We start from the raw sequence: 26,747 nt of genomic DNA on the forward strand, positions 1-26,747 counted from the left end.
GAGTCTGCCCAAAAAGGGAATGCTCTCTGGCCAGGAACCCGATAGCCAAGACATGAGCTACTATCTATGATGGGAAGCAACCGATTCGTTCTTCACATGGAAGTTAATCTACATTCATTGAGCTTATATTACTCTCCATCTATAAGTTGCCGATCTCTAAGGTGATCTTGCATGAGATCGGCACATGACGAGGTCATGTGTGAGGGGTTTCTCCCCATGTCCCTGAACAACACATTATTCCTGACACACTATATGAGACAAGCAGGACTGGCTACAAAGCCCGGGCATTCTGCTTCCAATCTCAGGATTATCTACACTATCAGTACTGCATGGCTTGTCTCTGTTGAATACCCACTCAGTCTTATCACGTCCCACTTCAAATGACTGAGATAAGGAAAACAGACGTGTTCATTAGCGGTGGCGGGCCTACTGGCTTGCTTACTGCGTATGCACTTGCCAGACAGGGCGTGGACACTTTACTCGTTGGTAGGGACTCACCCACTTCAATCTTCTTTCTTTCGGATATTCCTGATAAGCGAAGCCCGACTAACAGCTTCGCACAGAGCAACATGACAAAACGCAGCAAGCCATGTATGGTCGCGCAACCACTCTCCATCCGCGCACGCTTGAGCTGCTGGATCAATTGGGCTTATTGGACGACCTGAACCAAATCGGTTATGTGGCCCGCGACAGTGTGACTTACAGGGATGGCAAGCGGGTGACGTCCCGAGGCTGGGAGATCATGTATCAGCATATGCAAGGCACGTTCCTGGATTATTGTCTGAATATCCGCCAGAAGTACTCGGAGGAGGTGATTCGTGATGCATATGTATCGCTTGGGGGCGAGCCGTACATCGGATGGAAATTAGATGGCTTCGCTGTTGAGGAAGCTTGTGATGATGGCTATAATGTCGTCTCACAAGTAACGGAGGTTAGCTCGGGTAGGAGCTTGAGGGTGAGAAGGTATGTCAGCGTTCTCTGATTGATGTTGTTTTAAGAAATTTACATTCATTTCTGCTGGTTAGTAAGTTTATCGTCGGTGCAGATGGTAGCCACTCGCTTGTGAGACGCCTTGCCGGTATTTCATTTGAAGGGGACCACACAAATTTCCGATGGGTACGCATTGATGGGCTTCAAGACTGATATGCCCGATGCTGATATTGGTTTCGCTTCTATCGAATCGAAAAGCCATGGCAACGTGCTCTGGGTTCAATTAGACCATGGCGTGAAGCGGATCGGATTTGCTATGACAAAGGAATTGCTCGCCAAGTATGGAGACAACTTTACACTTGAGGATGCGAAGGTGGAGGCTGTCAAGTCTATGGAGCCATTTTCGTTAGAGTTTGAGACCATTGACTGGTGGACTTTGTATGGGTAAGTCTTGTTTCCAATTCTTTATGGTTGCTTTACTAACCTCCAGCACAGTATCAATCAGCGCGTAGCAGATTGCTTCTATAACAACGACCGGGTGTTGCTAGCAGGCGATGCTTGTCATACGCACTCATCTGGTACAGCACAGGGCATGAACACAGGCGTCCACGATGCAGTTAACCTCGCCTGGAAGCTCAGCGGCATCGTGAAAGGCTGGTACAGTATCGATGTGCTCCGCAGCTATGATACGGAGCGGCGTCCTGTAGCGCAGCATCTAATCAACCTTGACAAGGATTTCTCAGCTACCATCTCGGGCACCGTTCCTGACAGGTACAAGGATCTTTCCTCAAGCTCAAACGAGCTGTTTGCGAAGGTTTTTGATGATACAATTGATTTTTGTATTGGATTGGGTATCCATTATAATGAGAGTATTATCAACAAGGCTTCTATAACGACGGCGATTTCAGCGGGCTGGAGAACCCCAGATGCTTTGGTATATGCCCCTGGATCACGGCTCCCTGTTCGACTGTTCCACCTGATGCCGAACATTGGTGCTTGGTCGGTTCTTCTCCTCGCTGGAAATCCTGAGAAGACTCGGGAAAGCCTCACTCAAGCCGTAGAAAAATTGAGGCAGCTTAGCCAGAGCCTTCCTCGCAGCATGTTCCGGTCTATCACTGTGGTTGCTCAGAGGCCGGCTGGAGGAGACCAGAGATTCTGTATCCCGACAATTGGTCGACTCTACTATGACCCAGAGGGCTCGGCCCATGCTGCCTATACGGTGTCTGATAGCAAAGGCGCAGTAGCTATTGTTCGACCTGATGGGATCCTGGGATATGCAGCTCAGCTCGACAAGGCGAGTAGCGTTCATGAATATTTCGCCGGCTTCACTATTGCGGACTGAGAATGCACTTTTCGAGCTTGGATTGGGATGCAAGATTTTTGGTGTGGGGTTTGTCATCGGATTAGCTGCTATTCCAGTGAATCTTATCAGAGGTTGCCGAACAGACCCATCTGAATGAAGCGGAGAATGTGGAACAGATGTAATCCCTATAAAACCTGGCACAGCATGAGCATAGTCGATTGGGGATGATTGCTATAGTTTTGTTTCGGGTTCGGTATGGTAATATTACCGAAGCCGAAACATACCACTATGATCTCACTACGTCAAGTGGGGCGCCTAGTTCCAAGCTTGACTCTCAGCACAAAATGAAGTTGCTAACTTTTGGGACTTGCCTCTAAGATCTTCGGTCAACACCGACAATACCTCACGCACAATGTATATGTACCATTGCACCGAAAGTCATACAGTAGCTTGTGCCACGGGATGAAGCTAGAGAACTCACCGAACCCCGCAGATCCGCAGGCCCGCCTCCACATCCGGCCACTGGAAGGCCTGAGAAAGATGGCTTATGTCGGGCTAGCAGTACATAATTACAGAGTCAGACACCGACTCTCAAGTTATTTAAATCGGCCTCTTCTTCCCTCTATCTTCATCCCCCCACATTTAAGACTCATCCAGGTCAATTATCATTGACAAGCTCACCAAGATGAATCCGTTCAATGGCTTAACTCGAGTTGATTCAGCGCACCAAGAACATATCTCACACTTTCTCATATACATTGCCGGCTTATCACTTGTCTGGCTTATCGGTCATGTTCTATACAACCGCTTCTACAGCCCATTAGCCAAAGTCCCCGGTCCCTTCTGGGCCAGTCTTTCGCGATGGTGGCTGGTAAAGTTCTCAGACAAGGGTAATATGCATCGATTTTATCCCCGTCTTCATGAAAAATATGGTAAATTGGTTCGTGTCGGACCAAACGAAGTCAGTGTGGCAGACTTGGATGCCATCCAGACGATTTATGGTATGAGCAGCCTTCCTCACGACCTCCCTCCTAAGTGCTAACACTTCCTCGATGTGTAGGTGCCGGAAACAAATTTGCAAAGAGTGATTGGTACAGTGAGTCTACTTCCCCTCCTCAAGTATATCAATGTAGGGTTTTGGCTAAGAATGATACAAAGGCGTCTGGCAGGGCCGTCGTAAATTCGATCTCTTTGCCGAACGGAATGAGATTATCCATGGAGCCCAGCGACGACTCGTCAACAATATCTACTCGATGAGTAGTCTTAAGGACTTCGAGCATGGCGTGAATGCGGTCGTGGAGCGACTCATGCAATGCATGCAGCGACAAGGGCCTGACGCAACTGTTGATATGGGGAAGTGGGTGCAGTTGTTTGCCTTCGGTAAGATTTCCCATTGAATACACCCCCTGCATGCTATTTTCCCGCTACTAACATACTGTGCAGATGTTATTGGAGAAATCACGTTCTCCAAGACATTCGGCTTTCTTGAGAACGGGACGGACGGTGGCGCGTTCGGTCAAATCGAGAACGCACTTCGCTCGGCTTCCTGGGTCGGCCAAGTACCTTGGGTGTACTGGCTGCATGATTACCTGACGCCAATCATTGGAAGTCGTTTGGGTATCGCGGCGCGCCATGGCACTCTTCGACAGATTGCAGCTCGTGAGGTCATGGCCCGTAGAGAAGGAAAGCATGTCGAAGAGGCTAAAGAAGGAAAAGACATCTTATCCAAGCTCTTTGACGTACAGAAGAAGAAGAAGGAAATGCAGCTGTCAGATGATGACGTACTCTCAATGGCTGCGTCCAACGTGTTTGCGGGCTCTGATACCACTGCCATCTCAACCAGGTCAATCATTTACCAACTCTTGAAAAATCCCACTAGCTTGAAGAAGCTTCGGGACGAGATTGAAGATCGGAAACGTCAGGGGAAATTTTCGGACCCAGTTACGCTGGATCAGGCAACTGACATGCCGTATCTTCAGGCTTGCATGTGGGAGGGGCTGAGACTGCACCCAGCTGTCGGGATGACTCTCCCTCGTGTTGTTCCTAAGGGAGGAATTGTGATCGATGGGTGCTTTTTGCCGGAGGGGGTAAGTTGACTCTTCTCCATTCCATTCACTATACTCCTAGCGGAGGAGTCGTATGCTGATCAACAAATAGACAACCGTGGGTGTCAACGCTTGGGTTGTCCATCGCGACGCGAGTATTTTCGGCGACGACGTGGAAGCCTTCCGCCCTGAAAGATGGTTAGGAGAGAAGACTGGCGATATGAGTGAGCCTATCCTCTCCATATTGTTTATATTGATTGATTCCGTTCACGGCTAATCAAATACCTTGGAATTTTAGGACGATACTTTTTCGCTTTTGGCGGTGGTTCACGACTCTGTATCGGAAAGAGTACGTCTACCTGAGCATTTTTAGTCAAACTTCATAGCTAACCTCTTCTCACAGATATCAGCTGGATGGAAATGAGCAAGGTAAATAGTCTAACTCTATAAACCCTCCTACAGTCGACCCTCCAACTTGATCTAACGAGCAATAGATGATCCCAACCCTCTTTAACCGCTTCGACATTCAGCTCGCCAACCCCAATGAGCCGTGGAAGGAGACATGCTGGTGCGTTTAGTATCCCCTCTCAACTACAGACTAGAATAACAATCCACTAACAAATCATTCTAGGTGGTTCGTCAAGCAAGAGGGGTTACTAGTCAAACTCTCCCCGCGCAAATCATGACCACCTACGAAACAACCATCGCACAGAATGAGACGCAATGTCAATTATGGCTTTCTTTGGATCAATTAAAGTTGTATATAAAATTATTCACTCAACCAAAACTCGATCCCGACTATTCCTCCACTCCCCCACCCTAAAGACCCAATCTCTCACCAACGCCCCAAACAACTCCCTCTCACTCCCATCAACCGGCAGGCCATGCGTCCCACGATCCAAAACCGCAAACGTAGCCCTAGGATACCTCTCCAACAACCTCAAACTATCCCGATATCCAACCACCCCATCCTGCCTCCCACAAACCACCAGCGTAGGCGCCATCAACTTCTCCCCATTCCCATTCCCACTATCACCATCCTCATCTCCAAATACCTCCTCACTCAACCGATACCTCCCCACATCCCCCCTAATCGGATCCAACACCTCCTTATCCGCCTGCGCTTCAGCAGGGTAATAAACCTCCCTATACTTCCTCTTCAACTCGTCCACATAATCTTTCGTTTGCACGTGGACCTTATTACCACCATCATCAATCCCAAGAAGCGCCCTATCCTCCCCAGACAACCCCCGCATAAGTTTCTCATCCTTGATAAGTGGCTCAACTAGCGGCGCATCCAAATCCCGTTTACTATCCTCGGTCTCAATCAGCGGTACCCGGAGAAGCAAGCCGTCTATCCGGTGGAGGTATCTCTGGGCTAGAGCGCGGGCGAGGTACGCGCCGCAGGAGGAGCCGATGAGGAGGAATCTGCTGGGATTATCCTTGAGAGTGGTGTCTATGAAGTGGACGAGGTGGTGGTAGATGTCGGTGAGGGAGGTGATGTTTCTAGATGGGGTGGAGGCCATGCCTGGGAGGGCGATGTAGATTCTTTGGAAAGGGGTGGTGATGCTGGTGAAGATGGGCTCGAAGTCGTGGATTTCGCTGTCGGGAGTCATTTCCCAGCCGTGGATGATTAGGATGGGGTAGCCGGTGCTGGGGCCGATGGTTTGGGTGGGGAGGGGGGATGACATTTTCGTTTCTTGGTTTGGTTTGTGTTTTGGGTGAGGATATAGGTAGGGATAGGTTTTGGAAGTGTAGGGAAGGGAGGGTTGGTTGTGAGTCATTTAAGTAGTTAATAAAATAGTAGATTTCATCAGATTTGTCAGATCACGCCAGATCATCCACTTGATTGTGGATTGGCTAATCTAATTTGGGGCTGGGTCGAAATTGCTTAGAGGTGTCCGATACGAGGTCAGGTCTGTAAGCTAGTCAAGGAGCAACCAGTATATATAAAACTGCTTTAAGGTCTTCATATGTAGTAAAGGTGATGCAGGCATATCTATACCTGAGACAATAGCTAAAGGGGACGAAAATGCAAATATGAACAGGCTTAACAAGCAGCAAGAGTCATGGCTGAGTACTCTCATAAGAGAGACCTCATTGCAAATCCGACCATAGTAAACATCCAGACTATATCAGAGGCAATGGTCTCACGGACCAGCCGAGATAACCCACCGATCATTGCGAATGCTCCTTCAGCCACTGATACACCACCGAAAAGTCTTTCCCACGGTGCTCCTCCTCGACAGCATTATACACCTTCTGCGCGGTATCTGCCAGCGCCAAAGGAGTTTGCGACTCCTCCGCAGCAGTAATCGCCAATCGAAGGTCCTTGTTCATTAGACTCACACCGAATCCGCCCTCGTAACCACGAGATGCCGGGGCTGTCTCGACCACACCAGGCACAGGGTTGTTAACTTCCATAGGCCAGCACCGGCCAGTGGATGAGTTGACGAGTTCCGCCAAAGCCTTTGGGTTCAGACCCCAGCGCATGCCGAGGTTCATTGCTTCCGCCGTTGCAATGTTATTGATTGCCAGGATGTAATTGTTCGCCAGTTTGCCTGAAACGCCGGCTCCCGGCGCCCCCATGTGCCACGCCTTCTTTCCCATCAGAAGAAGCACTGATCGCACACGATCGAGCAGCTGACCGGTCTGTGAAGAGGCCCCAAACATGAAGCTCAATGTGCCAGCGCGCGCGCCCACCACACCACCCGATACAGGGGCATCGACGAAGCGTCCTTGGGACGTGGTTTGTATAGCGTTCGCGATTTCTTTCGATGACGCAGGATCAATTGTTGACGTATCAATGAATAGCCGCTCTTCTTCTAGCGTAGGGAGATCACCTTGTCGGAGAATAGAGTGATAGACATCCTTGACATGTTGCGGCCCTGGGAGGCTGGTAATAATCACAGACTGGATGGCACATTAGCAACGATACTACAGACCCAACCTAATGCATCGTTGTTTCTAGTGAACAGAAGCAGTACTCCAGGCATTTGATACGAAGTACCAGGCAGTGTCCGATCGCAAAGCCACGTAGACTCCAGCATCAAGCGGTGACAAGACCCAAACGGGAACGATCAACTTACCGACTTTTCTGCAAGTTCTCTCGCCGTCTGAGCCACCAGAACCTCAGAAACGCCGTCAGCAGCGCCGCTGCTTCTGGCGATTTCTTTTGATTCCTTCACAAATCTAGACATATTATCTTCATTCACGTCTCGTATAATCAAGGTATCCGTTTCAGGGATCTTGGCGCGCAGGTTTTTGGCCATGTTGTAGCCTGTGGTAGACAAAGAGATTGTCAATGTGAGTTAGACAATGGTCACTGTATGTTGCTCCGCGCTTTCACGACCGCGCAATACGTACCCATCTGCCCCAGTCCTATGAAGCCCCATGTAGCATCCCGTTGTGCAGAAGTCGAGAACGTGCGTCCAGAGAGAGGGTAGTGTTGTGAGAGGCGCAGAGCGGATGGAGCTGCTGTGAATAAGGTGCCCCTTCCGCTGCGAAGGGGCAAAGCACGCGAGAGACTCATGTTCAGAAGTGGAGGTACAACACCAGCAGAAGAAGGCCCCTTGAGGTCTAACCCGGAGAGAGTAGCGTCAGGAAGGGATGATATTTGGAGGTGGAAGAAGCGTAGTGATCCGGGGGAGCAGCTGTAAGTTGTAGGAATAGCACCCACTGAGCCTGGCTGAGCACCCCTCAGCCAAGTGGAGAGCTGAATAGGTGGAACTCCGCTGTTTTCCGAGGCTTTCCATCCTTCTTCAGCACCTCAAGCCAGGGGCATCACTGGGAATGACGAATAGAGTTGAATGTTGACGATCTCCTGCCTGCCTTCAATGCGGGGAAGCCCCAATGCGGTATGGCGCCGGAGGGCGTCACGGGGTTGGCCCGCCGCCTGGACCGTGAGGCATCCACTCTCTCCAGTCTCCACACAGGCTTGGTCCCGAGGAACTACTATGGGAACCATCTTCTCGTCTATATATATCCTCTGATTCAATTAATTAATCTATAGATGTCTGTACTACATACGGCCAAGGAGGTGATTGAAACGAGGGCAGGCGAACAGACGTCAAGGAAGAGTAAACGAAGGAAACATCGACGAATGGGTATGTTGAACGCCAGATCACACCAAGCACCAGCCTACAATATCAAAGCAAAAGAAGGTCGCGCGAGAACAGAGTGATTGTCAGGCCTGTCACTGTTGCGCTGGGGAAGATGGGTTGCTCGTTGGGCCCGTCAGATATTCGGCAGGCACCTTAGGCACTCGCGGTGAGCTGGCCGTCTGAGCCATTGCTCGCTGCTGAGCTCGAATCAGATCACGCTGTCTCTCCTTTTCCCGGTTCGTAGCTGCCCCGCCGGTGAGCCGTCGCATACCGCTGCGAATCATGGATTCAAGCGATGAGGATCCGTCCGTGGCACTGCGTGTTTGACTGATAGGATGTGGCATGGCTTGTTTGTGATCAGCCAAACCGTCCTCTATCTCGTCATCGGATAGGAACGCCGACTCGAACCCGATCAAGGGCGTATTATGATGTACACTAGAACTCGGAGGCGTGAACAGATGATTAACCGGAGACGTCACAGAGCGCGTGTGGGAAACAGGCCGTGCAATCTGGCTCGGAGCCTGAGGCGTAAATGTCCCAGGAGATTGCGATCCCATGCCATCGAAGCGCAGATTGGATGGACGGGACTCGGCAAGTCCATTATGGAAAGAGGACGTTGAGGCGGTCCGGGCAAGGGACTTGCGGAGGATTGGCGCAGTTTGCTGATCGTATAGATTGGCGTTGGTATCGGCAAATGTACCAGTAAACCCCCTTAGCGAAGGATCGGAAATGGGATCCAGCGTTGCGTGCACCGGGTCGGTCTCCTCGAAAAAATCATCCAGACTGTCGAGCTTCTGGACGATATCCCCCATGTTGCCGTCCGTTTGCGTATCGATGGATTTCATCGTGTCCGCCCGCATGGGGAAGAACGTGTCATTGTACTCATCGGCGTGGAATTCCACCTCAGAGGGAGCTGTCTCCTGCGCTTCCATACGGTCTACTTCCGCGCAAGTGTAGAACACTGCATGGACATTATGTCGCGTGATGCTTGACTGTGTCGCAGGCATTGGTATCGACCATCCGGTCGGCTCCGGTATACCATACAAGCTTTGCACGCGCTCGTACTCCTTCCGGATAGCCCGAGAAGACGACGACGAAGCCATGCTCATCCGGATATGATGTTTCTCCATTGGATTAGCCGAGACGGTCATGATGTGGTCCATGACCTGCAAAGCTTGGGGGCAGAGGTCCGTTTGTAGCAGTCGCAAGAGAGGCGAGATCAGATCAGGCCCATGACACGTCACTTCTCCCCGACGCATGTCCATATCAGGTAACAACACGCATAGTATTTTCATGACCTTGACGCGGAACCATTTTGTGGTATTGGTCAGCAAACCCATGAGGAATATAAGACTTTGGACATCCTGGCGAGGGAAGTAATAGGACCGAATCTCCGTGACGATATGGTTCAGGAAATCGTTTTCCGCCTTGTATTGTCCATTCGCGAATCCGAGCAATGAAGCTGCTAGTCGGGGGCATCTTTCACTTTCAGCGACCCTTGCCAGCAGTGTCGCACGCGCCAATGTCTTGGGATCGTCCACCTCAGAGTCAAAGTGGTGCAAGAAGTGAGACAGATTGGCTAATATGGCGAATAGTAGCCTGTTACCGTCCCCAATGAGCTCGTTGTTCGGAAGGCCACTTAGCCGGTGCAGGATATCCAATGTTCGATTCAAGGATTCAGATGACTTCAGGCCCTTGTAGATCAAGTCTTGGAGACCATCGAAGCCGCCTTCCCACTTTGGCGGCTGGCCTTTAATGAGCTCTGAAACTACCATGGGGTCACTCATGTCGACACGGTCCAGGAATTTCTCAAGCATGCCAACGCTTTCAATGAATTCTGTTTCGTGGATGGTATTCAAGCACGCACATGTAGTCCAAAACAGCTGAGGATAGCGCAGCAGGTCAGTAGGGGCTAAAGAGCTGATAATGATTTTGAGAGTCGTCAGAATTTCCATAGAGAAAGTGCGGTAGTCTGACTCTTCGTCAGCAATAGTGTTTGATAGACGAGCCAACATATCAGCCAGCATCCGGGAGTCGAGAGACATAGATATGCAACGGAATACTTGGAATGACCGACAGGCGAGATGTCGCACAGGGCATGACGTCGCCCAATTCAATGCCTCTTTCGCCCATAGGTCATTCAGCCCTTCATATCCGAGGCTGAAGAAGCTGACTACTTTGCGAGTGACAGAGGCCATTGATGCAGGTACACGGCTACCATCCTCTTCATCGTCTTTATCACTGGCGTCTTCGTATTCCCACACAACTTTGGGATCGCTCTTTCGAATCGATTCCACGAAATCTTCAATAGATTGCCGTGTTTCGGTAGGCGCGTCATCTTCAACCTTTGCGGCGATCAACTCGTGTATAAGATGGACCAGCATTTCCCTGGCCTGTTCTTGTACAGTGAGGGTGTAGTGGTCCCAGAGGATAAGGACCACATGAAGTAATTTGACCAAATCATCCATGGTCAGTGTGACCGGCGCAACCATCAAGTCAACGAGGAAAATCAGCGCGACTTGGCCCAGAGAAAGGCCGGCTTGCTTGTTTCCAACAGGAAGAACTGTTCCGAGATCTGTGACATAAGGTAGGCCTCTGGTATCAGGTGGCGCTGGCGTGATATCTTTCCTTTCTTGTACCATGTGCTTAGGCACGACCTGCAACAAGAAAAATTCAATCACCTTGGAGCCAGCCGGAGTGCCTGCCAGGAACACGACAACCTGTTTGGCATAATCCACAAAGTTCTGCTCTTTACGCTCCAAACAGAGGCTAATGATAAAGTCAAGCACTAACTGTACGTTGCCACCATGCGGGCCTGTGGCCAGGGCTTGCCAAAGGGCCTGAACTTCGTTTGGGAGAATAGTACTGCAGCGGATCGTGATCTCAAACAAATTAGCTAGAAGCATGTATGACTTGGCTGTTGGGCCGCCGTTCGGATCGACTTGAAGCTCCATTGTCTGGACCCACGGAAGGATGGCAGCTACCATGTTCCGCTGGCTGTCGGGCCGCAGATTTCGAAAGTGCAATGAAAACTCGGAGAAAAGAGTGAAGGCCAAATCAGAGTGTTGTTTCGCCAAGCGCTTCGAGGTCTCGAATTGCGCAAGCTTGTAGACGGCGGTTGTCTTGTCGGAAATGCTGATATCGAAGTCTTGTAATCTTGAACTCTTTTGTTGTCGCTCTTCCAGGATCCGAAGCAGCTTAGCAGACTTCATTCTGATCTCCCGTTTCGGGCTACCAAGTGTAACAAGTACGGCACCCAAGATTCTCCAAAACCCAAGCGGATAATCCGTATGTTCGATTAGCACTTCGGTCACGACTTCAAAGTAGCTCTCCAATGCCTTTGGCCGCTCTGTGACATAGCACATCTCGATGGACCGTTCCAACAAGTATGAGTGCTCCTTATTGTGGATGATTAGATTTTTCAGGGCCCGTCTACCAATGGCGTGCCACTTGTCACTGATTGTATTGAAGATAATATCAACCCAAGAAAGCATTCGGCCCACATCGAATTGGAGTACCGACCCACTCTCTGTCGTGATACTGATCGGTCCGGCCTGTGAAAATTAGTTAGTAGTCCTATTAAATCGCGGGCTCTGGGGAACTTACACAGAGCGATGCCATTGCACTGAGGGCTGCTGCGCGCAGGTTCTTCTTCTCTATTTCCATGGCTGCGGCGGTATTCCGCAATTCACCAGCCTCATGGTTCTGTGAGATGGCATTCCTCCGCATCGTCTCCTCGCGTTGCGATATCTGGGACTGATTGGGCGAGTATCCGCACCAGTCCTCCATAAGGGAGAAGGAAGACTTCCTTGACTCGAAAGGTATCCAGCGAGACGGGTCTTTGGTACGATTGATGCCCTCGAAAAGCTCCTCCATCAGGCCGCAGTAGTGGAAGCGGAGCCGCTGGAATTCCCAGTCGTTCTGCACCTCGGCATCACTCAAGAATATCCGCAGGTCTTTTGCGTAGGTCACAAGGTTGTTGACAATCCAATCATCGTTATACACTTCTGGTTCTTTCAAAAAGTGTGACGTTAATTTATACACATGGGTTACTTCGGTCCGCAGTCGGTCTGTCCTGCGATTGCGCCGTGGGTTGCTTGGAGAGCGATGATGTGTACCGATCCGAACCTTGGCTTCTTCATTGCAAGTCGTAACGGCGTACTGTAGAGACTCAAGTAGGGTGCGATATAGGTTCATGTTGATCGATCCTAGCGCAACCACTATGGCGTTTCGAATAGAAGAACGCTCGGCTGATAGCAACGGGATCACAAAAGCAAAGAGGCTCCGGGCGGAGCTTATCTTATCCTGCGACTGCTGTGATCCTTTCGATCCCTTCCGCGCATGCTGAGCGTTTGCCAACTGACTCTGGGACTGCGCGCCTACGCTGTTGAGGGTGGTACATGCCATGACCAGATACAGTTTCCACTGCTCAATCAGGATCTCGGCTGTTGTATTACTCCTCCCGAAAGATCGAGCTTGAATGGCGTCGATTGGACCGTATTGAGGATACTGAGGACTCTCCGCAAGCGATGTAATGGTCTTGTGCATGAGGACAAGTCTCGCACACACGATCTCGCGGCCCAATGTCACAGCAAAAGGACAGGTCTCGAAGCTAATCCGGATAATGTTGGGAAACACTTTCGACCATAGCGTAGAGTCATAGGAGACTTCACTGCTACACAGCTCAATCAGCGTATTTTGAGTGGCGCTTCTCCGCTTGCCTTTCTGAATGCGACTCCTCTCAGCGACAGTAAGCTGTTCGTCATTGACGTCCAGTATCTGTTGCGAGTCGGCTTCCAGGATCCGGATGATTCGCGTGTTCTCTTTCCCAAGGGCACTGTCAAATTCTGTAATAAGGCGAAGCACGGTGATCGCAAAAGCGCGAACCCTCCTCGATTGCGAGCAAAGGAAGAATAGGCCATGGGACTCGACCTCCTCGACCTGGGCGAGAACGCTGGAGAGGTCCAATTGCAAAGCTCTGCTCCCAGTACCAGACTTGTCACCAGAGTCCGCCGCTGCTTCCTTTGTCTTCTGCTTGATCTCCTCGATCCAGATCCTCAGTAATTCGACATACAATCTCAAGGTAGATTCAATGTGGCCTGGCCCAAGCATGCCTTCATCTGACATGGTAGAATACCTTGCGTCGAAATTGAATATAAACCTCGCAAAACCGATCGTCACCTGCTGAGCATGTGATTGCCGTGCGATTGCTTTCAGAGACTCGGCAGATGATGATGCTATGTTTGTCTGAACATGAGCAGTACCAGTGCAAAGCAGATTTATAAGAGAATTGAATGGGATGCGATCGGATAGACACCGAGGCAGGGCTTGGACGGCGACGTGAAGAAGATCGTAGAAGCCCTGTCTCTGATCTAAAATGTTAGGATGATCATCCCGTCTCCCAAAACTGAAGGCCTCCGCGATCGGGGTCTTGGGCGTTGTCCCGCCGAACTTCTCATCTAGCGCTGCCTGACCTCCGAAAGTGTTGTCGCAAAGAAGTGTTATCTTGCCAAGGATGTCACAAAATCGGATATAATACTCCTTGACATTGTCACTCAGTCTTGACGTGTTTACAGGACGTGAAACTGCATCCTCCCTATTCCCTCGCCCATTTGGTAGCCGGGGATCTGCCAGGAACTGAGGACGGTGAAGATAGGTTGGAGACGACATGTCGGTGAATGGGTTGGGAATCGAACCGGTGGGAAAGGGAGGGCAAAGCGAATCACAGTTCTCGAGATCTGTCATGATAGCGAGGAATGACCTAATACCAATCACCATCTTTTCTGGCTCCATTTGTTCGATCTTCAGCTCTTTTCCGGAGAGGAAAAGATCCGAGCTGATCATTGGAAAGATGATGTTTCGGAAACAGACGTCGGGATGCTTGAAGCCAATCATCCGTACTAGTTGGATTAGAGGTTCTGCAACGGCCGATTCTGTGCTCAGATATGTCCTTTTGCCTGCCGGAAGCGCTATTCTCGACACTTCCTCGACTTTGCGCAGTGTAGCTGTGGGCGATTCAGAGTACCGGAAGAAGTAGGTCCACAGCAAGCGACACATTGCCTGGAGGGCCGGCCCTCTTGTTGGCCGGTCTTTCAATCTCGGCGGGAGCGACTGGACCAGCGAAAGCCATTGTGTAGAGAAGTTCTCCTTCGTCGACACACACAATAGCAGAACATGGAGGGGGAAAGCCACGGTCCAATGACGAGGCTTGGTTAACATCTGTGACAGGCGTGACTGGACCAGTTCTATGAATTCCTTCCACTTGGGCAACGTTAAGTCAGAGTTGGGACTTGCAGCCACAGGCAAAAGCAACTTTTCAAAGATGTAACAATATGCCTGCTTGACCCGTTGCCCATGAGAGTTACCGAACAGTCGTGCCAGTGACCGCAAATATTCGCAAGAGCGAGCCCATGCATCGGGTTGTGTCCTGATACGGATATGCCTCATCCCTAGGATCAAAAGTTCAGCTTTGGCGTCACCGTCCCTGGAAGGTCCACGAAGTGTTTCATCCTTCTGAATCTTTTCGAGCTCTGCCAAAAACCGAGCCGTAACGCTAGTGAAGTTGTTTTCGCTCATGATCCCCAGCACTTGGGAGTAAATTCTCCAATTTGCCATGCGAAGGGGAGAAGCTGAGATCTGTTCGGGGTCTACTGTTTTGAGTTGACCGAATACTATATCCTCTAAGCGGTCTGCCATATCCAATGTGATCGAAGCAAGACTGCTCTGATTGAAGATTTCAATCAAGACCCTGCAAACCAGGTACACGGACACCGTCGCACGCCGCTCCGCCAAGATGACATCGTCATGTCGCGAATAAAGAGTAGTCGCAGGAGACGCAGAGTCGGTCTGAGAAGCAGATTCTGCAATGATCTGGGGTGGCTCAGTGTTGCGGCGTATCAGCGACCCGTTCTCGGATGTAGTCTTTTGACCAGCTGCCTGCTTGGCCACAATGGCAGCATCACCTTTGGCCTTCCGCCAAAGCATGATCGTATCAATCAGAGGCTTCGGTTTCTCTCGTGCGATATGACCCAAAGCAGAAATCAATTGATCAAAGTTCGAATCGACGCCCGGTCCGCATACCTCTTCGACCGGCGCGTCTGACTCGCCCAACTTCATTATGGCCTGGTTGATCTTATTGTCCGCTTGACCTACAAACTAGGGCACTGTCAGCAGTCGGGTCAAACTCGGTGATCAAGGCATGCACTTACGGAGTTGAAGAGATGGTGCAGAGCGTATTCCCCAACCGTCTTCGACTCTGCTCCAAAATGGTGCCTCGAGTGAGAACGGCTATGGGACCGCTCCTGCCATGGCTTTCCGTTGGAGTTCATTCTCCTGTGCGCCGCATTGGCCGGGTTCCCATCAGCGACTTCATCCGTATCTCGATCCTCTATGGTGCTTAGTGTGCCCTGCAGACTGTGGGCCGCTCCATTGGCCCCTTGGCCCTGGAAGGCCGAGTGTACCTCGTGCTGCTCCATCCGTACAGCGCCTGTGCCTTCTGAATCGGGAGCGCCACCACGGCCAAGCGAAGCGATCAATTCCGGGCTGAGGGGGCTTGTAGAGGTTGTTGAGGCAGCGAAACTGGGATTTCGGGAGTGCTGGATTCCATGGACAATCGAGGTATTTCGATGGTGACCGTAAGAGTTGGATGGTCTCCTCTCCAAGCCGACATCGTACCCAAGACCTGACCTACTGTTTGGTTCGGGACTCTTAGAATGGGAGTTGCCGCGCCGAGTATGTTGAGGTTGTGAGGATGAAGGGGTTAAAGCGGATAGGTCGGCACCTCCTCTGACGGTGGAAGTTTCCCGACTGTGCACGGTGGACGATGGCGTACTTCTCGTGACAAGGCGTTCTGGTGGAGTTGAAAAGCTATGGTGCGACACAGGGCTCGAATCGTCAGGGATGAGGGGCAATGGCGTTGGCTGGATGGGACCAGCCTTGATCGACGGATGTGAAGCCACTACCACGAACAACAAGTTAGACGCGCGGGTTTCCAATCAATCAGGTTCATTAGAAGCGAGAGATAGCGACGTTAAAGCCATCAGGATGGGAACCCGCCAGGTCCGACCAAGTGATAGAAGACACGGTCACGTACTGCTGCTGTCCAACGTCTGTCCGGATCAAACGCCACTCATTGCCTGCTAGTGCTCACTTCAGTTGGAGCGAAAGAACCTGGGTGCACTTGCGAACAGTGCATGGTTATCTTCCGCACATAAATTGGAGGCGAAAACGATGGCTAGGGTGGTTGTCCGAGATTGAGGTGCCGTCACTTGAGCTTTGTTGCTGGAGCAGCTCCAGCCTTCGCTCGCGACCGGAGAGGCTCTGAGCACGGGGACCATACCGGCCCCGAGAGAACAAATTCAGGAAAGAAAATCAGCACATCAGAATGATACTAGGAGGTATTTGGTCACTACACCATTCCGCGCTCCTATTATGTATGATAAAGGGGTCTCTACTTATTGAATACTTGACTTTGTTCCTTCAGAGGGACTTCCTATGTCTCAGTATCTAGTATAGTCGGCCACTTTGACGATACTCGCCCACAGCCAATCTTATCGGTAGATAAGGAGCACCCCGAAACTTTGGCTCCAGTCAGACTACCTGATGAAGAAACACGACTATTCGTAGTCTTCAACAATATGTCTGCTATTTACATGAGCCGGATGCGTTGTTATGCAGAAACAAACTGCATTCTTCTAATTCCTAATCCATTAGTTTCACCACATGCCTGACCAGCAAGGTTATCACAGCCGACAATGATGTGACAAACAAGTAGAAGCCATGAGATATCCCGAACTCCGACCTTTGAGACAACCACTATGAATGAAGTGAAGAACAGTGCCTACTATAGGTGTCTACATCCTGTACTATCAGCTACTTGTCATAGCCCCGGCATAAGGAGGCTGAAATAGCCGTTCAATAGAATGACTCACATGCGGAGAGTGCCATGATGTACTCCGTAGATCCGCAATTAATCTTGTGAAGAATGCAGGCCCGGGCGAAACAATATGTAGCGAAGCATCCTATATCACATGCAATAATATACGATCTCCCCAGTATTGAACCTAAAACGATGGATGAGGATCTTACGAGACCCGTTGCTCAATAGCACTGCCAGTGCTTACCAGTATTACCACGATTAAACATTGAAGAGTCGTATAACTAGCATGGGTCGCAAATACGGAGTAGCAAGGACAGTGGATAACTAACTATGAAGCCCACAACAATCTGACACAGCACTCCCTCTACTCCGCAAATACGAAGAGAGAAATCAGAGGTTAACTAACCAGCCGCCTCCCATGACTGGAGCAACAAGTCAGAAACAAGTCCAACATAATAAATACTTGGTAACACTGGTCTAAGTGCACATTGTTCAAGATTGTGCGGAATTCGTCCGCGAGGAGAGTTTGCCTGTGTATGCAGGGCATTTGGTACACTAACCAATACACAAAGTGCGGAACGGGTGCAACTTCTCCAGGAGCGGAAACAAGAAGAGGATGTGCCGCAGTCACGAGCTGGCATCATCCACGGTCGGCCGCCTGCCTACAGAATTGATACGCACGGATAGGCAGATGGGGTCCTGTAAAGAATCCTTGCAGACCGCTGACAGAATTGGCTGACGGTGTACGAAGTTGCTACGTAGACTATACGAAGTGTTGGGATCGGATATGCATGGACTACGGGGGACTAAGTAACCATCAGAGGTTCTTTCCTGTACCTGATTCCATTCTTTTTCCCCTGTTGGCAAATGGAACAGGAAAATGATTTGCAGTGAGTTTCACAGGGACTCCAGATCTCCGGACGCTCCGGACTTGCCACCTCCACGGGGTCGCGGGAGAACGGCACGAGATAGATGCCTTCATATGCCTGTCTACCACAAGAATTACTGAAAGTGGCACAGGATGCGAAAGGCGGAACTCGGTTAGCAGAGGGACTCGGCAGCGAGTTCGGAAGATCCCCCAGATGAAACAGAGGAACAGATGGTCCTTCAGAGGCCTCCGCCACCACTTCTCGTTTTCTCTCAGCCAAGCCAGGGCCGAAGTCCCCTTCCGAACCAGACGCCATCTCGGTCAACGGTCGGCCAATGGGAAATCCCCACTTCAACAGAGGCAATGGGTATATAGATAAATAAAGGGAGAGAAAGATCTTCATGGTACTCTGGCTATTATTTCGACTTAAGTTTTAGAATTGTACTACACATTCTCACTACGTTTCTTCGGAAGGTTTTTAGTCACAGATACATTATTAGAACCCTCCGGCGACCGCTCTTCTACTAGTGATATTTCCATCAGTGGTAGTACCTACACTACTACCAACAGGCACACAAGACTATATCAGCACAAGAGTGGTGTCCTGGCTTGACCCTGACACGAGAGATCTGATAACCCTCCTAGCAAATCGGACGGTCCGAAGGCCAAGAAAATATTGGGTTATTGAATTTGGAGTAGGCCCCAGTCACAGACCCGGACAGGATCAGCAGCTCCGAAACCGAGACTCCGAAAAGGCCACCATCGCCTCAGGCTGCCATCTTCGCTCTCTGTTCGTTGATCGTCTCTCTCCTCTTCCCGGCTCACGCCCCCCAAATTATGCGGTCTGCTTAGCAGTGGGTTCGGTCTCTCTGTTCTTCCTGGATCACACCACGGCTTACTTTCTTATCCTCTTCCTTCTCCTTCTTTCTTCCTATTCTCTTTCTTATTTCTACCTTTCCTCTCTTTTTATTTAACCCCCCATAGCGTCAATCTTTCTTCCGTTCTCTTCTTATCCTTTGGCTTTGGGGACGCTGCCACCTTATCTCGTTCCTGCCTCGGCTCCGGTGATCGCACCTGGGACAGGCTAAGCGTAGGGAGGTGTGACATTCTTCTCTCACCTCCTCTCCTTTTCCCGCCTCTCTACTCCGTTCAATCCCCCGCTCCACTCCCAAGACTCGCCGTCTGGATAAATTAGGGCCTTTTGCTTCGCGCCGCTGAACAGCCTCACCATGGCGCAACTCGATACCCTCGATCTGGTGGTCCTGGCGGTGCTTTTGGTGGGTAGCGTTGCCTACTTCACCAAGGGCACCTACTGGGCAGTTGCCAAAGACCCGTATGCCTCCACCGGCCCCGCGTTGAACGGCGCCGCCAAGGCTGGCAAGACTCGGAATATCATTGAGAAAATGGAAGAAACGGGTAAAAACTGTGTTATTTTCTACGGATCGCAAACCGGAACCGCGGAGGACTATGCCTCCAGACTCGCAAAGGAAGGATCTCAGCGCTTCGGCCTCAAGACCATGGTGGCTGATCTCGAGGAATACGATTATGAGAACTTGGACCAGTTCCCGGAGGATAAGGTTGCGGTTTTCGTGCTGGCCACCTACGGAGAGGGTGAGCCTACCGATAATGCTGTCGAATTCTACCAGTTCTTCACCGGTGACGACGTTGCTTTTGAGAGCGGCGCTTCCGCGGACGAGAAGCCTCTGTCCAAGCTGAAGTATGTTGCTTTCGGTCTGGGTAACAACACCTATGAGCACTACAACGCCATGGTTCGTCAAGTCGACGCTGCTTTCCAAAAGCTCGGCGCACAGCGTATTGGATCTGCTGGTGAGGGTGATGACGGTGCTGGTACAATGGAAGAAGATTTCCTGGCCTGGAAGGAGCCCATGTGGGCAGCACTGTCTGAGTCAATGGATCTGCAGGAGCGTGAAGCTGTTTACGAACCTGTCTTCTGCGTCACTGAGAATGAGTCCTTGACCCCCGAGGATGAGACCGTCTACCTTGGAGAGCCCACCCAGAGCCACCTTCAGGGTGCTCCCAAAGGCCCGTACTCTGCGCACAACCCCTTCATCGCCCCTATTGCCGAATCCCGTGAGCTTTTCACCGTCAAGGATCGCAACTGTCTGCACATGGAAATTAGCATCGCTGGAAGTAACCTGTCTTACCAGACCGGTGACCACATCGCTGTTTGGCCCACGAACGCTGGTGCCGAAGTGGATCGGTTCCTTCAGGTCTTCGGTCTCGAGGCTAAGCGTCATTCGGTTATCAACATCAAGGGTATCGATGTTACGGCTAAGGTCCCGATCCCAACCCCGACCACCTACGATGCTGCTGTTCGGTACTATATGGAAGTCTGCGCCCCCGTGTCCCGTCAATTTGTAGCCACTCTGGCCGCGTTCGCTCCGGATGAGGAAAGCAAGGCGGAAATTGTGCGTCTGGGTAGCGACAAGGACTATTTCCACGAGAAGGTCACCAACCAATGCTTCAACATCGCTCAGGCTCTTCAGAGCATCACCTCCAAGCCTTTCTCTGCTGTTCCGTTCTCTCTGCTTATCGAAGGCCTTACCAAGCTGCAGCCTCGCTACTACTCGATCTCTTCGTCTTCCCTTGTCCAGAAGGACAAGATCAGCATCACGGCCGTTGTGGAATCTGTTCGTCTGCCCGGTGCCTCTCACATCGTGAAGGGTGTAACTACGAACTATCTTCTCGCGCTCAAGCAGAAGCAGAATGGCGATCCTTCTCCCGACCCTCACGGCTTGACTTACTCTATCACTGGTCCCCGGAACAAGTACGACGGCATTCACGTTCCCGTGCATGTGCGCCACTCGAACTTCAAACTGCCCTCTGACCCATCTCGCCCTATCATCATGGTTGGACCTGGTACTGGTGTTGCTCCTTTCCGCGGTTTCATTCAGGAACGCGCTGCTTTGGCGGCCAAGGGCGAGAAAGTCGGACCCACTGTTCTCTTCTTCGGTTGCCGCAAGAGCGACGAGGATTTCTTGTACAAGGATGAATGGAAGGTAAGTTATCCGCCTTTTTGCGTGTGATTTCGATTCTGGATGCTAACATATTTCGCACTCGCAGACTTACCAGGACCAGCTTGGTGACAATCTGAAGATCATCACTGCATTCTCACGTGAGACTTCTCAGAAGGTCTATGTTCAGCACAGACTCCGCGAACACTCCGAGCTTGTCAGCGACCTTCTGAAGCAGAAGGCCACCTTCTACGTCTGTGGTGACGCTGCAAACATGGCTCGCGAGGTTAACCTCGTGCTTGGCCAGATCATTGCTGCGCAGCGTGGTCTGCCCGCCGAGAAGGGAGAAGAAATGGTCAAGCACATGCGTAGCAGTGGCAGCTACCAGGAAGACGTGTGGTCCTAAATTTCTCAATGCATCGAATTTCCTTTCTTGTCCATCACGACGGCCTTTTCGATCCATTATTTTATTTCACGCCTAGATGATCTTTGCATATATACTCCGCTGATTTTGCCTATTCATCTGTTTTGCTTGGCGTGGTTCATGTATGCCTAGTTTATTTATTTTTGTGCATCGCCCGACCAGCCACACATTGGGGTGGCTGAGAATGAGTGCGGTAGCCAGTGTTGAAAGAATCAGGATAGACGGTCATGATTATTGCAGGAACATGTTATGCCATTCTGGGCATATTGATATCTGGTTGCATGGGCCCAGAGGATACGAAAAGATGAATTCAACTTAATAATTTCGATAACAAATTGCCTTTCTCCATACATTGCTACCGTCTTAGTACGAGAAACTACATGAGCCGACACCTGCTGCTCGGAACAGCCGACAGCGCAATACTGTAGAAGCGGTATATAACCAATGCTAGACTAGTAAATTCACTATTCATAACATTGACTTCGCTTAATATCTTACAAATCTCATTAGATAAACAAAACAATAATCGAAGTATAGGATGGAACAAAATGTAATCCTCTAACCTGATAAAACCCCAACCTCGGCAATACCGGAGTTAAGCACCCACCAAGCCAAACCAAACCAGAACCGGCTGCCCATCGTCATTCCCGGTATCAGCAGTTCTGTCAGTCAGCCCGAACCCAAGCTCCGCAATCATCCATCCCATTCATCCTTCTCATCTCATTCCCTCTCCCATTTCATTCCAACTCCTCTCCTCCGCGCAGAGCGAGTAAGGGAAAGAAAAGAATGAGATGCAGCAATTATTCACCACGATAAATCAGCAACAATAAATAGAACCGGAATATTACATTTCGCTTTTACTGCGGCGACGACGAGCACGTTTCTTTCAACTCATTCGGTTTTGGTTCCCCGCAGTGGGCGAAAAGCCGGACACGACACGACACTACTTACGCTACGCTACGCAACGCAAACCTCGGTACATATGATATATACTAAATCTATACGGATTTAATCTGAAAAGTATTCTGGGAAGATGGCTTATGTGGTGCCGATTCATCGGGCCAGTAGCATTCGGAATGCGCTCAAGTTGCATTTCATGAATGCGGAGGAGGAGACCTTGGTTGTTGCGTTGGTGATCCCCCTTGCTTTTGATTTTTGCTCCTTTTTCTTTTTTGCAATGCTTGGTTGCTGTTATGTGTGTGTGTGTGTGCATGCAATGGTTGTGCTAATTGGTGTTCTTGTGTCGGAATTATAGAAAGGCGAACCGTCTCGAGATATACTCCCTTACGCCTGAAGGGCTGAACCTGGCAGCGTCATGTTCTCTTTTCGCCAAGGTGACTATGCTAGCTCGGCTTCCTGCGCCTGCGAATTCGCCTACGGATCATTTGTTTGTCGGGACGGATCGATACACCTATTGTACGTTATCGTGGAACGGGGAGAAGAATCAAGTCCGGACGGAGAGGAACTATGTCGATATATCGGATCCTTCGTCGCGGGAGGCACAGACGGGGAATCGGTGCTTGATTGATCCCAGTGGGCGGTTCATGACGCTGGAGGTTTATGAGGGTGTTATTGCTGTTGTGCCGATTGTGCAGTTGCCTAGTAAGAAGAGGGGGAGGCAGGTTGCTCCGCCGTCGGGACCGGATGCGCCTCGGGTCGGCGAGCTGGGAGAGCCGACAACGGCCAGGATTGATGAGCTATTTGTGCGCTCGTCTGCCTTCTTGCATGTGCAGTCGGGGCCGCCTAGGTTGGCGTTGCTCTACGAGGATAATCAGAAGAAAGTGAGGCTTAAGGTTCGCGCGTTGCACTATAGTGCGGCGACGTCGAGTACGGGGGCCGATGCCGCGTTTGAGGAGTCGCTGGATGGTTTTTCGCAGGAACTGGACCTCGGAGCGTCGCATCTTATACCGGTTCCGGCGCCTTTAGGTTTGTGGTTTTCGTCCTGTTGGTTTTTGTCGTTCTTGGGTTGAAGCTGATCTGTTTATTTATGCAGGTGGTCTTCTTGTTCTGGGAGAGACGTCCATCAAGTATGTCGATACGGATAGTAACGAGATTGTGTCGCGTCCCCTGGATGAAGCAACAATATTCGTGGCTTGGGAACAGGTAGATAGTCAGAGATGGCTTCTAGCTGATGATTATGGAAGACTGTTTTTCCTGATGCTAGTCCTGGATTCTAACAGCCAAGTACAATCCTGGAAGCTAGACCACTTAGGGAATACGGCTAGAGCTTCGGTGCTAATATACCTCGGTGGCGGAGTTATCTTCGTAGGATCCCACCAAGGGGATTCACAAGTTCTTCGGATTGGTAATGGCTCGTTAGAGGTCATCCAGACGCTCTCCAATATTGCGCCCATTCTCGATTTTACTGTCATGGACCTTGGCAACCGTACCAGTGAAAGCCAGACACACGAGTTCTCATCGGGCCAGGCTCGCATTGTAACTGGTTCGGGCGCATTTGGCGACGGAACCCTTAGGAGTGTACGCAGTGGTGTCGGCATGGAAGAGCTCGGTGTGCTTGGTGAAATGGAGCTCATTACGGACTTGTTCGGTCTACAGCTTGCGACAAAGGGTGTATATCTAGACACTCTTCTGGTCACCTTTGTCGATGAGACACGAGTTTTCCAGTTCAATTTTGATGGCGAGGTTGAGGAGCTGGACAGCTTCCTAGGTCTCAGCCTTTCGGAGAACACGCTTCTCGCTATGAATCTTCCCGGAGGAAGGATCTTGCAAGTCACCGAACAGAGAGTGCTCATCGCAGATATTGAAGGTGGCATGGTTACCAATGAGTGGACACCGCCGAACCAATTAGTGATCACTTCTGCTTCTGCCAACAATGATTCGATTGTTCTCGTTAGCGGCGGCCAACTTATGACGGTCCTCGATATCAACAATGATGTTCGGGTTGTGGCTCAGAAGGACTTTGGAGCAGACAGCCAGATCTCCGGAGTCACGGTGCCTTTATCTTCGGCTGGGGTCTGTATCGTTGGCTTCCCTCAATTAGCGAAGGTCTCGGTATTGGACCTTGGCCGCCTATCGGAGCTCCATACGACGTCACTGGGCCCAGCTGGCGAAGCCTTCCCGCGATCCGTACTTGTCGCCGATGTCCTTGCGAATAGCCCCTCTACCCTCTTCATTTCGATGGCAGATGGCAGCGTCATCACCTACTCTTTCGACGCAAGCAACTACTCTCTAACCGGGATGAACAGGCTCATACTTGGGTCTGAGCAGCCTACCTTCAAGAAGTTACCTCGAGGCGATGGGTTGTATAATGTCTTTGCCACATGCGAGAACCCAAGCTTAATATACGGCTCCGAAGGCCGCATCATCTACTCTGCTGTCAATTCGGAGGGTGCGTCTCGAGTATGCCACTTCAACTCGGAGGCATATCCTGGATCGATTGCTGTGGCCACCAGACATGACTTGAAGATCGCTCTCGTTGACAAGGAGAGGACAACGCAGATTCAAACACTTCCTATGGGCGAAACTGCCCGTAGGGTTTCATATTCCCCGTCTGAGAAGGCTTTCGGCATTGGAACTATTGAGCGCAAATTGAAAGATGGGGCTGAGATGGTCCAAAGTCGGTTCGTGTTGGCTGATGAGATCATGTTCCGTCGTCTCGATGCCTTTGATCTTCGGCCGGAGGAGCTGGTCGAGAGTGTCATTCGCGCGGAGTTCTCTGCGGGCAAGGATGAAAACGGTCGAGACGTATATAAAGATCGGTTCGTTGTGGGAACAGCATACCTGGATGATGAAACCGAAGAGTCAATCCGAGGTCGAATCTTAGTCTTCGAGATTGACAACGGTCGAAAATTGACTAAAGTCGCTGAGTTGCCTGTCAAAGGTGCATGCCGCGCATTGGCTATGCTAGGAGAGAAGATTGTGGCCGCTCTCGTAAAAACGGTAAGTTTCTGAGAATTCCACCCCTCCACTCTTACAGTAGCTCATGTATTTCAGGTTGTTATCTATGGGGTGGTGAACAACGACTTTGGCGCGATGAAGCTCGAGAAGTTAGCCAGTTACCGCACATCGACCGCTCCCGTCGACGTGACCGTGACGGGTAACGTGATTGCCGTTGCCGACCTCATGAAGAGCGTATGCCTGGTGGAATACAACGAAGGCGAGAATGGCATGCCAGATAGCTTGACAGAAGTGGCTCGCCACTTCCAGACTGTCTGGGCTACCGGCGTCGCCTGTATTGCCAAGGATACATTCTTGGAAGCTGACGCTGAAGGTAATTTGATTGTCCTTCGACGCAATTTGACTGGTGTAGAGGAAGACGACAAGCGCAGACTCGAGGTAACCGGGGAGATCTCGTTGGGCGAAATGGTCAACCGCATCCGACCGGTCAATATTCAACAGTTGGCGAGTGTGACGGTCACTCCGAGGGCTTTTCTGGGCACAGTATGAATCCCATTCCATACCCTGATGTTAAACAACTATGGCTGACTCACACTTTTTTTAATCTGAACAGGTGGAAGGTTCCATCTATCTCTTTGCCATTATCAACCCAGAGCACCAGGACTTCCTGATGCGTCTACAAGCAACCATGGCGGGCAAGGTTGAGTCGCTGGGGAACATTCCATTCAATGAGTTCCGTGGTTTCCGCAGCATGGTGCGGGAGGCCAAAGAGCCGTATCGCTTTGTGGATGGTGAGCTGATTGAGCGGTTCCTGACCTGCGAGCCGAGTCTCCAGGAAGAAATTGTGGACTTGGTGGGCATGATGAACGTTGATGAAGTAAAGATTATGATAGAAGCCTTGCGCCGGCTACATTGAGTGTGGCAGCTAGGATTTGAACAGCAATAATGATTAGTTATGGTAAAATAAGGTCGAAAATTGAACTATCGTAGCTGCACATTCATTGCTATGCTTCCAGCAGCACTTTGGTTTGTGATAATCAACCTACATCACATCTAAAGGTTCAACAGCAACATGAGAATAGCGCAGAGACTTCGTGGCCCTGTGACTGATTGCCTTGTTTGGACAAGCATCCCTCTGGCTTGATCCACAACCTGCTTTCTCGTATACTTGGCCAGTCTGGCCCTGATCCACAGACAACTACAGACCCGCAAGTCTCCGCTTATGAGTGGGAATGAGTGAAGGAAATGAAAACTGTGTTGCCCTCCAGATTCCATATCACACAAGCAAGGATATTATCGAAGTAGCTTCTGTCTTTACTGTTTTCCCTCCATCATGTTCATGTTCCCACGGCGATCTATGCTA

General features: G+C 50.6%; 7 protein-coding genes across 7 annotated transcripts; 4 read left to right on the plus strand and 3 right to left on the minus strand.

Moving 5' to 3' along the window:
* Positions 1-380: 380 nt before the first annotated feature.
* ASPBRDRAFT_53633 (uncharacterized protein) lies at positions 381-2,272 on the plus strand (the record flags this gene model as incomplete). Its single annotated transcript, XM_067627104.1, has 5 exons — positions 381-486; positions 564-963; positions 1,026-1,116; positions 1,139-1,374; positions 1,426-2,272. 5 exons carry the CDS (start codon positions 381-383, stop codon positions 2,270-2,272), a joined length of 1,680 nt encoding a protein of 559 aa, XP_067480682.1.
* A 354-nt stretch (positions 2,273-2,626) lies between these two features.
* On the plus strand, positions 2,627-5,296 carry ASPBRDRAFT_41117 (cytochrome P450). The gene is made up of 9 exons (XM_067624493.1): positions 2,627-3,234; positions 3,294-3,329; positions 3,392-3,613; positions 3,677-4,320; positions 4,391-4,502; positions 4,577-4,627; positions 4,682-4,707; positions 4,773-4,846; positions 4,910-5,296. The coding sequence occupies exons 1-9, from the start codon at positions 2,919-2,921 to the stop codon at positions 4,962-4,964; spliced, it is 1,536 nt and encodes a 511-aa protein (XP_067480683.1). The 5' UTR covers positions 2,627-2,918; the 3' UTR covers positions 4,965-5,296.
* Positions 4,987-5,993, minus strand: ASPBRDRAFT_149031 (alpha/beta fold hydrolase). Its single transcript, XM_067619297.1, has one exon. The coding sequence runs from the start codon at positions 5,967-5,969 to the stop codon at positions 5,052-5,054; it is 918 nt and encodes a 305-aa protein (XP_067480684.1). The 5' UTR covers positions 5,970-5,993; the 3' UTR covers positions 4,987-5,051.
* Positions 5,994-6,138: 145 nt separating this feature from the next.
* On the minus strand, positions 6,139-8,088 carry ASPBRDRAFT_41119 (uncharacterized protein). The gene is made up of 3 exons (XM_067624494.1): positions 7,645-8,088; positions 7,368-7,558; positions 6,139-7,191 (listed from the first exon to the last, which is right to left on the minus strand). The coding sequence occupies exons 1-3, from the start codon at positions 7,808-7,810 to the stop codon at positions 6,457-6,459; spliced, it is 1,092 nt and encodes a 363-aa protein (XP_067480685.1). The 5' UTR covers positions 7,811-8,088; the 3' UTR covers positions 6,139-6,456.
* Positions 8,089-8,328: 240 nt separating this feature from the next.
* On the minus strand, positions 8,329-16,768 carry ASPBRDRAFT_41120 (putative cell morphogenesis protein (PAG1)). Its single transcript, XM_067624495.1, has 4 exons — positions 16,474-16,768; positions 15,590-16,338; positions 11,988-15,536; positions 8,329-11,935 (listed from the first exon to the last, which is right to left on the minus strand). Coding segments are annotated over exons 1-4 (7,761 nt in total). The 5' UTR covers positions 16,475-16,768; the 3' UTR covers positions 8,329-8,473.
* Positions 16,769-19,356: 2,588 nt separating this feature from the next.
* Positions 19,357-21,508, plus strand: cprA (NADPH--hemoprotein reductase cprA; the record flags this gene model as incomplete). Its single annotated transcript, XM_067617398.1, has 2 exons — positions 19,357-21,147; positions 21,212-21,508. 2 exons carry the CDS (start codon positions 19,357-19,359, stop codon positions 21,506-21,508), a joined length of 2,088 nt encoding a protein of 695 aa, XP_067480687.1.
* A 1,051-nt stretch (positions 21,509-22,559) lies between these two features.
* On the plus strand, positions 22,560-26,300 carry ASPBRDRAFT_122411 (DDB1/RSE1 family protein; the record flags this gene model as incomplete). The annotated part of the gene is made up of 5 exons (XM_067617510.1): positions 22,560-22,654; positions 22,782-23,452; positions 23,520-25,426; positions 25,481-25,927; positions 25,998-26,300. 5 exons carry the CDS (start codon positions 22,560-22,562, stop codon positions 26,298-26,300), a joined length of 3,423 nt encoding a protein of 1,140 aa, XP_067480688.1.
* Between the last annotated feature and the right edge of the window lie 447 nt (positions 26,301-26,747).

This window comes from Aspergillus brasiliensis (genome assembly GCF_001889945.1).
Source record: "Aspergillus brasiliensis CBS 101740 unplaced genomic scaffold ASPBRscaffold_4, whole genome shotgun sequence".
Classification (NCBI taxonomy): Eukaryota; Fungi; Ascomycota; class Eurotiomycetes; order Eurotiales; family Aspergillaceae; genus Aspergillus; species Aspergillus brasiliensis.